We start from the raw sequence: 13,553 nt of genomic DNA on the forward strand, positions 1-13,553 counted from the left end.
ACTCCATCCATTTGTTCCCCATTGGCAGCGTCCCCTCGCCAGCAAGAGCAGATTTCTGTATCTGCTCAGATTTCACCTCTGCACAGCGTGGTGCAGGGTAAGGAAACAATGCCTGTTCTTCCCTGCTGCCCTTGCAAATGAGTGTGGCCATGTGATCAGGTCCCCACTAGGACATTAGCAAATGTGATGCATGCAGCCTGTGGGCCTTATCCTGAAAGACAACTAGACAACGTGTTGTAGACCGAATGTTTGCGTGTCCTCCCCTCCCCCAGCCCCAAGTTCACCTTAAAGCCTGATTCTCAGGGTGGTCAGAGGAGGCTTCGGCCTTCTGGGAAGCGATTAGTTCCTGGCAGTGAAGCCTGAGGTGGCGAATTTGATGGCTAACTCTACAGAAGCTAGAGGCATGTAGCAGACATTCCTTTTCAGGCACCCACGAGGGAATTTCAATACTGGGCTAATTAAGGTGAGAAGACCTCCCTCAGACAAGGATTGATTGCACCGTTCATTCCCTGACTTGAATCCAAGGCTAAATAAAAACAGGAAAAGCTGATCACAGCATTCACTTCTCTCTGCCCAGCCTGTGGCACCATGTGGCCTCACTTTGCTCTCCTGTGCCATGATGGACTGAACTCTTTCTTGTAAGTCAAAATAAAAGCCCCTCCCTTAGGTTGTTTTCATTGGGGATTTGATCACAGAAACAAGAAAAGTGACTAGTATGGACCCTCACAGAAGAAGCCCCGGGGTGGCCGACCTTTCTCCATCACAGGGAGAGCTAACATCTGTGAACAGGTTCTCAGCACACATGGAATCCAGCAGCTCCTGGAGTGTGGAATGCCCAGCCTCCATGATTAAGAGAATCTGTTTCTGTCAACCACAAACCACTGAGTCTACACTGCTGAATCAGAGCGAGCATAGACTCCCCTACACACGCGCCCTGTGCTGTCCCCTGGAATATGGACGTGGGGAAACGCCACCTTATGTCACAAGGACCATAATTGTACCTGCATCGCCCTGCTGAGCTGCGCAGACGTGCTAGCTCTGGACCCCAGAGAGATGGCACTGGTGGATCATGGTGTTTGACACCGAAGGGCAGTCAAATTCACCCACACACAACACACAGAAATTGTTTTCTTGCTTGCTTTCTTCCTCCCTTCTTGTTTTTCCTCTCTCTCTCTCTCTCTCTCTCTCTCTCTCGGTTTTTTTGAGACAGGGCTTCTCTGTGCAGCCTGGCTGTCCTAGAACTCCTGCTATAGACCAGGCTGGTCTCAAACTCAGAGATCCGCTTGCCTCTGCCTCCTGAGTGCTGGTATTAAAGGCATGTGCCACCTGGGCCCTGTTGTTTTTTTTTGTCATTGTTTTGGTTCCAGGCTAGCCTGGAATTGTTGTTAGCTGAGGATGACCATTACTTGCCATCTTCCTGCCTTCAGCTCCTGAGTGCTTCGGGTATAGGTGTGTGCCACCAAGACTGGCTTGATTTGCTTTGCTTTCAAAGGCTAGAACATTCATGCACGTATGCACGTTTCTAGGACGCACCAAAGGAAGCAGTTGTTCCCCCCATGTTCCCCCATGTTCTCCACGCTGTAGCTGTTGTCTGCATACTCGGGGGATTGGTTCCAGGACCATTGTAGACTCCAAATCTTATGTAAAGTGATAAAATGCTGAGCTAGGTGCTAGCTTTGTGGTCGAAAGAGGACACACTATGAGCTGGGGACCAAGCCATCAAATCGTGGGCCTGTAAGGTACTTTAGATTCTAATCATCACAGGGATCTTTTGAATCTTCACTTCTGAAGCTGTCCACAGCAAGTACACTGCAATGCTTTTCTCTTGTTGACTTGTCTTTTGCTGTAGGTATATTGGCTGCGACCTTCATGAGGGAGGGGGAGATAGCACATCTTTCTGCACCAAAGCAGGACTGTGCCAAAGGCAGACGAAATGTAGATTACATGAAGAGCGACCAGTAGAACAACACTCAGCATCAACAAGGAGGGAACCTGGACCATCGAGACAGCTCAGGAGAAAGGTGCTTGCTGTCAAGCCTGTCTGCCTGCGTTCAGTGTCCAGGATCCGCAGCACCATCGAGCGTCCGTGCTCAACCGTAATACCGGGGGGTGTTCCTCAAAGCACCGCAGAAGGTTCTGTTTAAGAAGGCCAGCATAGGGCTGGAGAGATGACTCAGCACAGGACTCCTCCAGAGGTTCTGAGTTCAATCCCCAGCAACTACAAGGTGGCTTAAAACCCTCTATAATGAGATCTGCTGCCCTCTTCTGGTGTGCAGGTGTACATGCAGATAGAGCACTCATACATAAAATAAATAAAATTTAAGAAAAGAATTTCAGTATAACAAGAGGAAAGCTCCGGGGGGAGCCATAGGGAGGCAGCTGCAGGCTGTCAGCACCCTCAAAAGGGTCGGGATGGGAAATTTTAAATTATGTAACTTAAAAAAATAATGCCACACACAGAATTTAAACCTAAAACATATCTCTTATGTCGAAGGAACAAATACACTCTAGTTGTTGAATTTCGGAAAATCCCGAGGGCTGACAAGATGGCTCAGAGATAAAGGCGCTGGCCAGGAAGCCCGCCAATCGACGTTCACCCCCTGGACACATCAAGGAAGGACATGGCTGACTCCCAAAAGCTGCCGCCTACCCCACACAAGGGAGTGCACACGCACAGTGCCGTGCAAGCCCTCCCCACAGCTGTGTAAATGTAGGTCAATTTTATTTTAAATCTTGAACTCAGGGCATCATTCATTGGTAGAGCAATAGCAAGCATGTATGAGGCCTTGAGTTTGATTCTCAAGCAGTGAAAGAAAAACAATAACATGAAGAGTAATAATGGCATCTGAGAGCTTCTAAAACAGCTTCCAGAGCTGTGGAAGGCTCTGAAGGACAGATAACAGGAAGCAAGGCCGAGGCAAACAGAAGGAACGGAAATTATCGCTTCCTTGCTGGTCCTCCGCACTGTTTATGTAAAAACACTCCACCCTCTTAGATGTTTTGGCTTTGGTTTCCTCCTGGAGGAAACCTCTGATGGACATCTTCTCTCTGTCTCTAAGAACTCATGAGTCAGTATGTGAGCGAGATTTTTTTAATTAAAGACTAGAGAGCTCGAAATACGATCTCCACTTATTTCCGACCTCACCATCTGAGGTGGAATTAATACCCTTGAAATTGGGTAGGTTTTCCTAGATTATATGCCATGTGCCCAGCGAACTTTCTGCCAAGTGACGTTCTCTTGTGTAGATATCTCCCTGGACTCAGAGTTTGGGAAGTTATTACACTCAGATACAAAAGGCCTTTGCGTTCTCCATGATTTGGTTGTGGATTTCTTTTGCTGTAATTTGTTTGTCTATTTTGTAGGACTAAAGATCCAATCAAGAGGTCAACCTAGGGCCTCTTGAATGCTAAGCATTCTCTGGCGCACACAGAGGCTGAACTTGACTAGTTCCTCTTTCCTGGAGAGTGAGTCAGCTGCAGAACCCACGTGGACATTTGGTCCTCACCTGTTAAGGTGTCAGGTCTATCCTTCACACTTCTCAAAGTTTCATTTATTCAGCATATCTCAAGGTGGCTGGGAACTTGTGGGCATTGATTCTATACCTTGAGCTGTAAGCAAATATTCTGTTACCCAAACTGTTCATGCCTTGACCACAAAGATCTTCCATTTCTCTTGGCATAAGTAAAACTGAAAAGAGCAAAGAGAGCTCGCCATGCGTGCTGCAGAGCGCAAGTGCTGAGCTTCGGCCTTGTGCCCTTATTTTTGGTGCTGTTCAACCCTGGGTTTCTGACCAGTGATTTTCCAGAGCTTATTTAATCTCTCTAAATGCCAGTTTCTTCTACTTAAAAAAAAATTTCCTGTGCAATGGTGTTTTGCCTGCATGCATGTCTGTGTGAGGGTGTGAGTTACATATAGTTGTGAGATGCCATGTGCTGGAAATTGAACCTGGCTCTAACCACTGAACCATCTCTTCAGCCAAACTCAACTGTATGGGCGCAGGTATTCCTGAGGGGCAGGCATGGGCCCACAGAAGCAGAAGAGGGCGGCAGAGCTCCTGGAGAGCCTGCCAAGAAACACCTGATGTGAGTACTTAAATTCCACAGTCTGCAAGCTGAGTCACAGGCTCCTGAGCCATCACTGGGCCCCTGACAGAAGATTCTTAATCTGCAGACTGAGGACAATACCGGATTTGCAGGCCCAGGGTTGGGGACTGGAGCCTGAAGGTTCCCAGCAGGGACAGCCTCACAGTTGGATGATGGGAGGTTCTGGAGATGAAGTGGGTGATGGAGGCCAGCTGTGTGTGGAAAAAGATGCTGCCACCAAAGAGTTTTGTCCCCAGATTCCATATGGGGGACAGAGGTCCCAATTTCCACATGCCCTGCCCATACACATAAGTAAGTAAGGAAAGAAAGAAAGAAAGAAAGAAAGAAAGAAAGAAAGAAAGAAAGAAAGAAAACTGTGAAAACAAATTAATCCCGTCAGAAGCTCTTTCTAGTCTTTATCTAAGGCCTGGAGCAATGGCTCAGCCAGTAAGAGCACTTGTTGCTCTTGCACAGGACCTGGGTTCATTCCCAGCCACCCACAAGGTGGTTAGCAACCACCTGTAACTTTGGGTAGCACCACAGACAATGTACACAGCAACACACACAATAAAACGAGTAAATCTAAGGAAATCTTTTCTCTGTTTTCGAAGTGTCTAGAACTTGGTAGAAGCTCCCCAGAGAATTGGATACAGGAGTGTGGAAGAGAAAACGAAAGACCTGTGAAAATTAGTTAGTTTCTTTTCGACAAGGTTCCTCTGTGTAGCCTTAGGCTGTAAGACCCTGTAGACCAGGATGGCCCCAGTATCACAGCGATCCTTTCCACCTGCCTCTGCCTCCAAGTGCTAGGATTAAAGGCGTGCACCACCACCCGGCTTAATATGAATGTATTTTTATTAGCTGTACAATGTTCCCTCAACCTTTTTTCCCCATTAATTTACATCCTGATGGAAGCCCTCTCCTCTCCTCCCAGCCTCCCCACACACACCCATTCTCCCCTCTCCTCAGAGAAGGAATTCCCCCATTCAATATTCGCTATTGGCTGTCATTCTCTTTTCACTCTCAGAAGATGCCTTTAGTGCTGCGCTGCAGTAGAACTTGTGAGCTCACGGGTACCCGCGTCAAACTTCCTTAAAGGGCACCCAGGCGCAGACAGAAACCAACCTGACACCTTGCTGTGCTCTGTACCTTCTTTTGCCCACCCCTCCCCCAACAGACTAAAATCACCAAGGGCTTTTAATTGTGCGTATCAGGTTTGTAATTTCTCACACTTTTCCACTTTTCTGTTTGCCTTTAAATGGGGTTAAATATTTCCCAACTCTTAAACAAGCCGTAGGGGAACATTTTGTTCCCCGAACATCTTTGGTTTTTAAAAACAGTCACTCAATTTAAACGATGCGGTCCAAGCCGCGGCCCTCACACGCGCTGGGTAACAGGTTAGTGGGAAAAGGGGTGCCCAGGGGTCCTGGCTGGCGACCCCACCCCCATCTTCGGGCGCCCCCGCCTGCTCTCGTCGCACCCTGCTGTCACCCACTCGTGGGCTGTCCCGGACGGACCCTCGGTTTGCCCCACACCCACGTCTCGCGGGGGACTCTGGGGGGGCGGGGTTGGAGGGCCGGACGCTCGCGGATCAGAACCCGAAGGCAGCGGGGACGCCCCGTCTGTCCGGTCCTGCGCTTCCCGCTCCGCGGCCCCCGGCTTTCCTTTGTCCCTTCTCTGGACACGGACACTCAGCGCTCCCGCCGTCCGGTGGGCCTCCTCCGTGAGCAGCTCTAGGCTGCGCTCCACCCTCCCTTTCTGCCGTCGTGTCCCGCGTCCCTGCCCTGGCCCTCCTCCCCTGCCCTCCCCCTGCCCTCCCGTTCTTCCCCTCTTCCTCCCCTCCCCCTGCTCTCCCCCTCCCTCTGCCCCATCCCCTGCCCTCTCCTTCCTTCTCCCCTCTCCCTCCCTTCCCCTTCCCTCCCCTCTCTCCCCTCTCCCGTCCCTTGCTCTCTCCCCTCCCCTTTCCTCCCCTCTCCCTTCCCCTGCCCTCTCCCCTCCCCTCCCTGGCTCCCGCCCCCGTGTTTAAACCTGGCGGGGAGCGAGCCGGCGGGCGAGCGCGCTGGGCTAGCAGGACCCGGCGCCGTCGGGCTGCAGGACGCGCGCGCCCCGGACGATGAGACCCGAAGCGGCCGGAGCCCGGGAGGCGCGGGGACGCCTCCGCCGCTGTCCTGGGGAGGACGATCCTGGGAGGCCACCGCTGCCGCGTGGCCCGGGGAGGTGAGGTGCGGCCCGGGGAGGTGAGGTGCGGCCCGGGAGGGCACCCGGAGCTGGCAGCTCGGGGCGGACCCCGCACGCTCGCGCGGGCGTCTGGGAGGCGCGGCCCCCTCGGGAGTCCTGAGGTCGGTCCAGCCCCGGGCGAAGCTGCAGAAGGCCCTGACGGCGCGTCACCCCGGCCGTCCCCTTCCCCTGCTGGCCTCCAGCCCGGGCCCCGCGGGTGAGAAGGCGGAGGGAGCCGGCCGGGGGAGGGGCGGGCAGGCGGCGCGAGACCCCTGGCTGGAGAGGTCGGCTGGGGAGAAACGCCTCGACCGGCCCGACAGCGCCGCGTGCGGGCTCACCGCCAGCGCGTGCTCGGCCGCGGGGCCGCCCGGGAAGGCGCTGTGCGCGGGACCCCGCGGGGCGCCGCGTTCAGCCTCTCCCGCTCGTCTCCAGGTCCGTCCCAGCCCCGTGGAGACCGTGGGTGCCGCCCCCTGGAGACGCCGCGCTGGCCAGCTCTGGAAGTCAGGTAAGCCAGGTGTGGATGCGGGCAACGGCCAGGCCAGAAAGTGGCACCATGGCTGGAATAGTTAAAAAGCAAACAAAAACCAGACAGGTCTGCTGCTGCTTGGTCTCCAAACCCCGGCTGCCAGGCAGGGGCTGAGGGCGCAGAGGCGCCAAAGGGCCCATTGGGCTCCTGGTGGCTTCTCCAGGACACAGCTGTCCTGGTAATTACGTAGGGGAGGAGGAGGGTCTGTGAGCCTGCAGGTGTGGAAGGAAGGTGCAAAACCCAGCGCCTTAGAGAAAAGCTGTCTGTGTGCCACCGTGCAAAGAAGGCAGACCCCCACCTCAGCGCCCAGAAGGCGCAGTTTAGCGCCAGCCATTGTCTGGCCATGTCCCCAAGAACTCCTGGAGGAACTTCTGTTGTCTGTGCAAATACACTCAAGCAGAGGGCTTTGTAGGCAGAGGTAATTGCCGCACTGTTCCTTTATCTTGGCATTGTCAGTTAATTGCCTTGAACTTATGGAGGTGATGATTGGCTTGCATCTGTTATACTCTCAAAACTACATTGACTTTTAAAGCAGTGGAGTTAGCCCAGAAAGGACCACATATTTTGTTTATGTCACACCTGCGGGATATAGCTTAGTGAGCAGATGTGGGATATGGTAAGAAAAGTTAAGTGTGGCATTTTCCCTCTATTCTATTGCATTCAGACTCAAGTTCTTAAAAGTAAGAGTTTAAAGGAGAAACTCACAAATGACTCACTTAAAGTTTTCCTTTAAGTGAAGCAAACTGTGGTCTCTCAGCTGGGCATGAGACTAGAAATACTGCATGGTGCAGGGCCCGAGGCCAGTGGCTTCGCTGTTGTGATGAGAATGCCTCTTGTGGGGATGTTCAAGCACAGCGCCTTTCTACTTGACTGCACTTCCCACAAAGCAGCTAAGCCCTGGATCTGGGGGGGGGGGGGCAACCTGACGCTCTGTGGGGTTATGGAGCTGGCTGCCTTCCCACACCCCGTCGGGGCTGGAGCTTGGGGTCTACCCCTGGGTCTGTCTTTGTCATGAGGCTCTGGCTTTACCAGGGAGCTAATTCCCAGCTTTAGCCAGAATGCTGTCATAGCCTCTGGCTCCCTGCCTCAGTCGGTCTGACCCCCCAGCAGCAGGATGGTGTCCTGGGCTTGGGCTGCAGGGCTTCTAGCTGATGAGACCCGCTCTTGGCAAAACCAGAAACTCCTCAGTCCTAGCCTCCATGCAGCTGAAGAAGGATTGGTCCTGAGGATGCAGCAGGGCCTGGAATGTCTGATGACAAGCAGATGTTTCTTGGCCTCAGTACACATCCGTCCTGTGCACTGTCCACACTGCCAGGGGCCTGTCCTGCCCTGCAGGCTTCCCAGCACAGCCTTTCAGTCAGAGGTGCGTGGCTGGAGTCTGTTCTCCGGAGCTTAGTACGGTGCACACGCCTTAAACAGTTCTTAGCTGGTTTACCTTCCTAGTCCCACTTAATTACCAAAGTGTGAGTGTCTCAGAATTTCTGTCCGTGAGAGCCAACCTTTTACTAAGATCCTGCTGAAAGCCAGGTGTGGCGGCTCATGCTCGTCATCCCAGCACCTGGGAAGATCTCTGAAAACGGGAGGCCAGCCTGGGTCAGCCTGTGCTACGTGGTCAGAGCCTGTCTTTAAAAGTCAAAAGGGGGGGGGGGGACATGGCATAAGAAGCTAAGAGTGCAGTATGTTCGTGGGTTCAGGTTCTACAGTTCACGAACACGTGTCGCACACCGCGGTCTAGTCAGGCCCGGGCGCCCTGAGGACGCACCTTGCTCTGGTCGGAACTGTCCTGCCCATTGCCATCGCTGGCAGCGTGCTGCCCGCCATAGGCCGCCTGCAGCAGGACACAGCTGCTGGAGTGTGAGAGCCTGCCTAGGGGCCGCTCATATGACATCCAGCTCAAGCCGGAAGTTATTTCCCATCGCTCTGAAGAGTCAGAACAGTGTGAAGGATTGTGCTCCCAGGACCCTCACGGACGAAGCGTAGCTCTTCAGGTGGATCACGGAGGAACACCACCGAAGCTCTGCACTATCTGCAGGGGCAGCCTGCAGACGGTTTACACACACACACACACACACACACACACACACACACACACACACACGTACACAGTTGCCAAGGTCTCCTACAGGAGGAATAGCACCGGGAGCAGCTGGATCATAGCCTTCTGAGTCCTTGTTGGCAGCTTTGTCCTGCCCCTCATCCAGCTCACACTAAACTGTATGGAATCCCAAAGGACCCACTCTTCGAAGCTATCAGAGAATGCAACTCCTGCTCCTTAGCCCTCTGGACGTCCTGACTCTACCGCAGGCCAAATCCACTCAGGTTCAGAGCCCAGAGTCTGGGTAGGGCCGGCTGAGTCTGGACCTTGGCTTCCTGCTTCCTGACAGGCCCTGCACGCGCACGCAGCCACAGGATGCTGCTGCTGCTGAGGCACTGTGGTAGTCCCTTCTCTCTCCTACCCATCACATCCACCTTAGTACCTCTGACCTAGACCCGTGCCCAGCAGCCCTTACTTCAGGGTGGTTGGTGTGCAGCTCCCAGCGGTCACCAACATTCTCAAGATGCAGACTCTGGAGACTGAGCTACTGAACTCCCATCTTAAAGTTGCTCCCCAGGATTTCTGTAGGGCCCTGAAATCGACCTCTATTTGCAGTCCTCCAGACCAAGCCCAGTGTCAGCAGTGAGTGCTGGCAGAGCTCTGGGCCCTGGGTCATCACACTGGGCTCCCTTTCTGTGTCCTCTGTTTTCCCGCTCTCCTTCAGAGAGAGGAAGTGGGCGCTTCTGTACCGGAAAGTCCCGGGATTCTATAGTCACGAGGCTGTGGAAAATGCACACATACGCCAATAACACGGCATAAAGCCCGAGATGACAAGACTTGGAAGAAGGGGTCTGTGGGTAGGGACATCCATGCCTTTACAACTCCTTCATCATCATCGTTAATTCTCATCGCCCTCTGCTCATTGTACATAGTGCCGGGCTTCATAATGACATTTTTTCAAATATGAAATGTATTCCTTTCCCTTCTCCTCTTTTCCCTAGAATCTCCCCTCCAATCTCCTTCCTTCCCCTTCCTGCCCTTCTGCTTCAGTGTCTCATATATATCTGTATGCATCTATATTTACCTACAAACACATACACAAAAGGGGTTTACATGTTTATATAAAACCTAGGGCCAGGGAGTTGGGGAGATGGCTCCATGGGAAAAGTAGTTGCTGTGCAATCCTGAGGACCAGAATTCTAATCCCCAGGCCCCACGTACAAAGCTGGTCTGGCAGTGCATCAGGGACCAGGACAAGAGTCTTGGAGGCTTCTAGCAAGCCAGCCTAACTAAGTAGTCAAAACCCCAGTTTAGTAAGAAACCGGCCTCAAGATCCTTATCAGAGAGGGAGAGGAAACATTCAAGACCTCTGGCTCCAAACACAGCCATGGCCAAGCACGCTTACACACTTACACACACGCACACAAATGCACCACACCACACGGGAAGATTTACGGCCTGAGCCCTCACAGACCTGGACCACTGTGGACAACTGTGGAGGAAGTGTGGCCTTAGAGACGCGGTGAAGCGTTTGAGCTTCAAGGCTGGCACTCCAGCAGCTGTGACAGGGTACAACATCAGGACGTTCCCTTCAGCAGCTCCTTGACCACATCTGTGTTTCTACACCCTGTCTTTACAGTGTGAGCCTTGGAGGATCCAGCAAGCAGTGGGATCAAAGGGAGCCTTTGGGTTCCAGCATCCTGTCAGGTAAAGCTGTGATGTCTAGACTACAGCACATTAGCATTTTCTTTCTTTTCTTTCTTTCTTTCTTTCTTTCTTTCTTTCTTTCTTTCTTTCTTTTTTCTTTTGTTGTTGTGGCGCGATTTCCAGACAGGGTTTTTCTGTGTAGCCCTGGCTGTCCTGGAACTCTCTTTGTAGATGAGGCTGGGCTCAAACTCACAGAGCTCCACCTGCTCTGTCTCCCTGGGTGCTGGGATTAAACGTGTCACTGCCATGTCCCGCTCACATTAGCATTTTCAACAAAGTGGAGAATTAAATATATTTTCTAGTATTATTTTGTTTCCTTACCAAGGAATTTCAAGGTATTTTGTTACATACCTGGACTCTTCTCGTGATTTCATGCGTGTGGTGAGGAGGGTTGCATGTGCTCTGTCTATTGCAGGGCTCTACCTTACAGCCACCTCAGGCTGTGCAGGCCTGTGCTGTGGGGACTGACCCAGCAGCTCGGGATTCAGCAGCACACACCTCTCCCCCACCCCCACCCCCACCCCGCCCAGGAACACCAGGCACTGTCCCTCAGTTGTGTCAGTCAAAAGTGTCTCCAGATGTTGCCTCAGGTGCCTGGAGAGCACTGGTCAGCTGGGCCCTTAGGAAGCTAAGCATCACCACACACAGCCGATAGCCAGTGTAGTCTAGTGCCACACACACACAGCCCATAGCTGGTGTGTTCTAGTGTCTCACACACGCACAGCCCATAGCCCATGTAGTCTAGTGTCACACACACACACACACAGAGCTGGTAGCCAGTGTATTTTCACCCTGTCCCCTCTCCAGGAAGGAGGACACTAAGTAAGATCAGCAGCCATCAGCTGACAATCCTACTTCCTCACAAGACCACAAGAAAATGAATTAACAAGTTTCTAATTATTTATTAATGAACATTAATTAATAATTAGTAAAATATTAAAAGATTATTGGAGGGCTATTTTTACATACCTTCCATTTTAACCAGAATCCCCAGTTTTATAAAACTTGAAACGTGGGGGTTCCAACTTTTGTGTATTTAAACTTTTTCCTTCTTTTTTTTCTTTCCCTTATCTCCTCTCCCTTCTTCCTTCCTTCCTTCTTCTCAATCCCTTTCGCCCTCTCCCTTCCTCCCCTTTCTCTTTCTCAGCCTGCTCCCTCTCTCAGCCCCCTTCTCTCTTCCCAGATTCTTCCCTCCCCACCTCTCCCTCTTTCCTCCCTCTCTCCTTCGGACTCTTTCTGTCTCTCCCCAAGTCCATCCCTGCCTTGTGGTGAGACCCCCCTCCCTTCTCTAGGTCTAGGACAGTCAGTTACTCCTTCAGGCCAGGGTCCTCCGAAGCTCAGCAGCTACATTCCTGCCCTCGGTGGTGGTGGTGTACCCATGGACGAGAACGAGCATCCGCCATCCAGGAGGGCCCAGGTGTCCACCCATCGGATGAGAGCCGCTCTCTTAGGACTAGAGCCCAGAGTCCCCCAGCAGGAGCCCTTGCTCCGGTAGCTGACAAAGCACTGCGAACACGGAGGCAGAAGTGAGGCAGGATTGAGGGCCCTTAGGCTTCTGGTGGGAGCTTGGGTCCTTTTCTTTAGGCTGATTAATGGTTGGTCTGTCTCTTTAATGTTAGATTGTACTTACCCATTTCAAAGCGCCAAGAGTACCTGCAGAGCCCTGGAGAGAAAGTACTGGCCAGCTTCCCAGTGCAAGCCACCATTCATTTCTACAACGATGAGTCAGAGTCTGAGGAGGAGCAAGAGGAGGCAGCGCCCGGTCCAACCATCCTCAGTGCCAGGAGGCACGAAGCCCAGGAGGAAAGGGCAGAGTAGGGCTGGCCAGCCTCCGGGAGGAAGGGTGACAGGGTAGCGGCCGGCTCTGCAGGGGCTCTCCAGCAGAAAGGGGGTCTCTCCACACAGGAAGCTCAGAGGCTGAGACTGTGCTCAGGCCAGGAGCTTTTAATCTTTATTTTCCTGGCGGGAGTGAGTGAGTGTGTGTGTGTGTGTGTGTGTCTGACTGCCTGTCTGTGTCTGTGGGTCTGACTGTCTGTCTGTGTGTTTGTGTGTGTGTCTGTGTCTGTGTGTTTGTATGTGTGTGTGTCTGACTGTCTGTGTGTCTGTCTGTGTGTTCGTGTGCACACACACGTACTCAAGCTTAGCTTTGAGGAAGGGTGTCCAACAAGAGCTGTGTGTCCACACATGGTGTCCTCAGGGGGAAGGCCTCCAGAGCTCACTCTGTCATGCTGAGCTGCCACCCCTCTTCCCAGAGCCCCATTATCTAGCCATTCTTGCCTTCATACAAATAACGTAACTCCCATTTGAAGAGTTCATTTGGTTGCTCAGTAGCTGTCTGAAATCTATTCTTTTACTTGTGAAAAAAAAAAAAAACAGTTAAAACACTGAATAATTTCCACAGAAATAAGAAGTAAGAGGTTTTCTTTTTAGGGGATAAAATGTGTGCTTGTGAGAACTGAATTAGAGCTGTGTTTATAGGTGTGTGTCATAAAGGGTTAATTTTCTCACTTGGTGACCTGTATGGCCCTGCATTATTTACATGGAGTGGCACTATTTTTAATTGTTATCTTATGAAAAATTATTTTGAATTTCATCAAGATGACTATGCTCTTAAAGGCTCTCCCGATTATCTTACCTGAATCAGTGTTCCTGTATACACCACACTGTGAATTTTTACTGCAATAAATATTTTATAAGAATGTTTGATAATCATCTTTTTGTTTAAAGTGTTTTTAGAGTGAATTAGTTCCTGTCCTAAAGGTTTTGAAGTTTTTTTGAATTTAACTGTTAAAATATATTTTCACAAATGCAAGAAGAGGTCAGCAGGATGGCTCTGTGCGTACAGACACTTGCTACCTAGCCAGACAACCTGAGCGTGATGCCAGACCTCACACGGTGGAGGGAGCGACACCGCCTTCCCGTTGTCCTCTACCTGGAGACACCTCCCCCCCCCCCCCCCCCCCCCCCCCCCCCCCCCCCCCCCCCCCC

At 52.0% G+C, this 13,553-nt stretch overlaps 1 protein-coding gene across 1 annotated transcript; it reads left to right on the forward strand.

Annotated features, from left to right (window-relative positions):
- The first annotated feature begins 6,130 nt into the window (after window positions 1-6,130).
- Window positions 6,131-13,251, forward strand: Ripply3 (ripply transcriptional repressor 3). Its single transcript, XM_055614933.1, has 4 exons — window positions 6,131-6,297; window positions 6,730-6,802; window positions 10,498-10,565; window positions 12,185-13,251. Exons 1-4 carry the CDS (start codon window positions 6,194-6,196, stop codon window positions 12,381-12,383), a joined length of 444 nt encoding a protein of 147 aa, XP_055470908.1. The 5' UTR covers window positions 6,131-6,193; the 3' UTR covers window positions 12,384-13,251.
- The last annotated feature ends 302 nt before the right edge of the window (window positions 13,252-13,553 follow it).

The sequence above is a fragment of the Psammomys obesus genome, unplaced genomic scaffold (assembly GCF_907164565.1).
Source record: "Psammomys obesus unplaced genomic scaffold, mPsaObe1.curated_primary_1811, whole genome shotgun sequence".
In the NCBI taxonomy this organism is placed as follows: Eukaryota; Metazoa; Chordata; class Mammalia; order Rodentia; family Muridae; genus Psammomys; species Psammomys obesus.

Coding starts and splice junctions, on each gene's coding strand:
- Ripply3 (XM_055614933.1), top strand. CDS start 6,194: ATGAGACCCGAAGCGGCCGGAGCCCGGGAGGCGCGGGGACGCCTCCGC. Junction 6,298..6,729: donor CTGCCGCGTGGCCCGGGGAG/GTGAGGTGCGGC, acceptor GCTCGTCTCCAG/GTCCGTCCCAGCCCCGTGGA. Junction 6,803..10,497: donor TGGCCAGCTCTGGAAGTCAG/GTAAGCCAGGTG, acceptor CTGTCTTTACAG/TGTGAGCCTTGGAGGATCCA.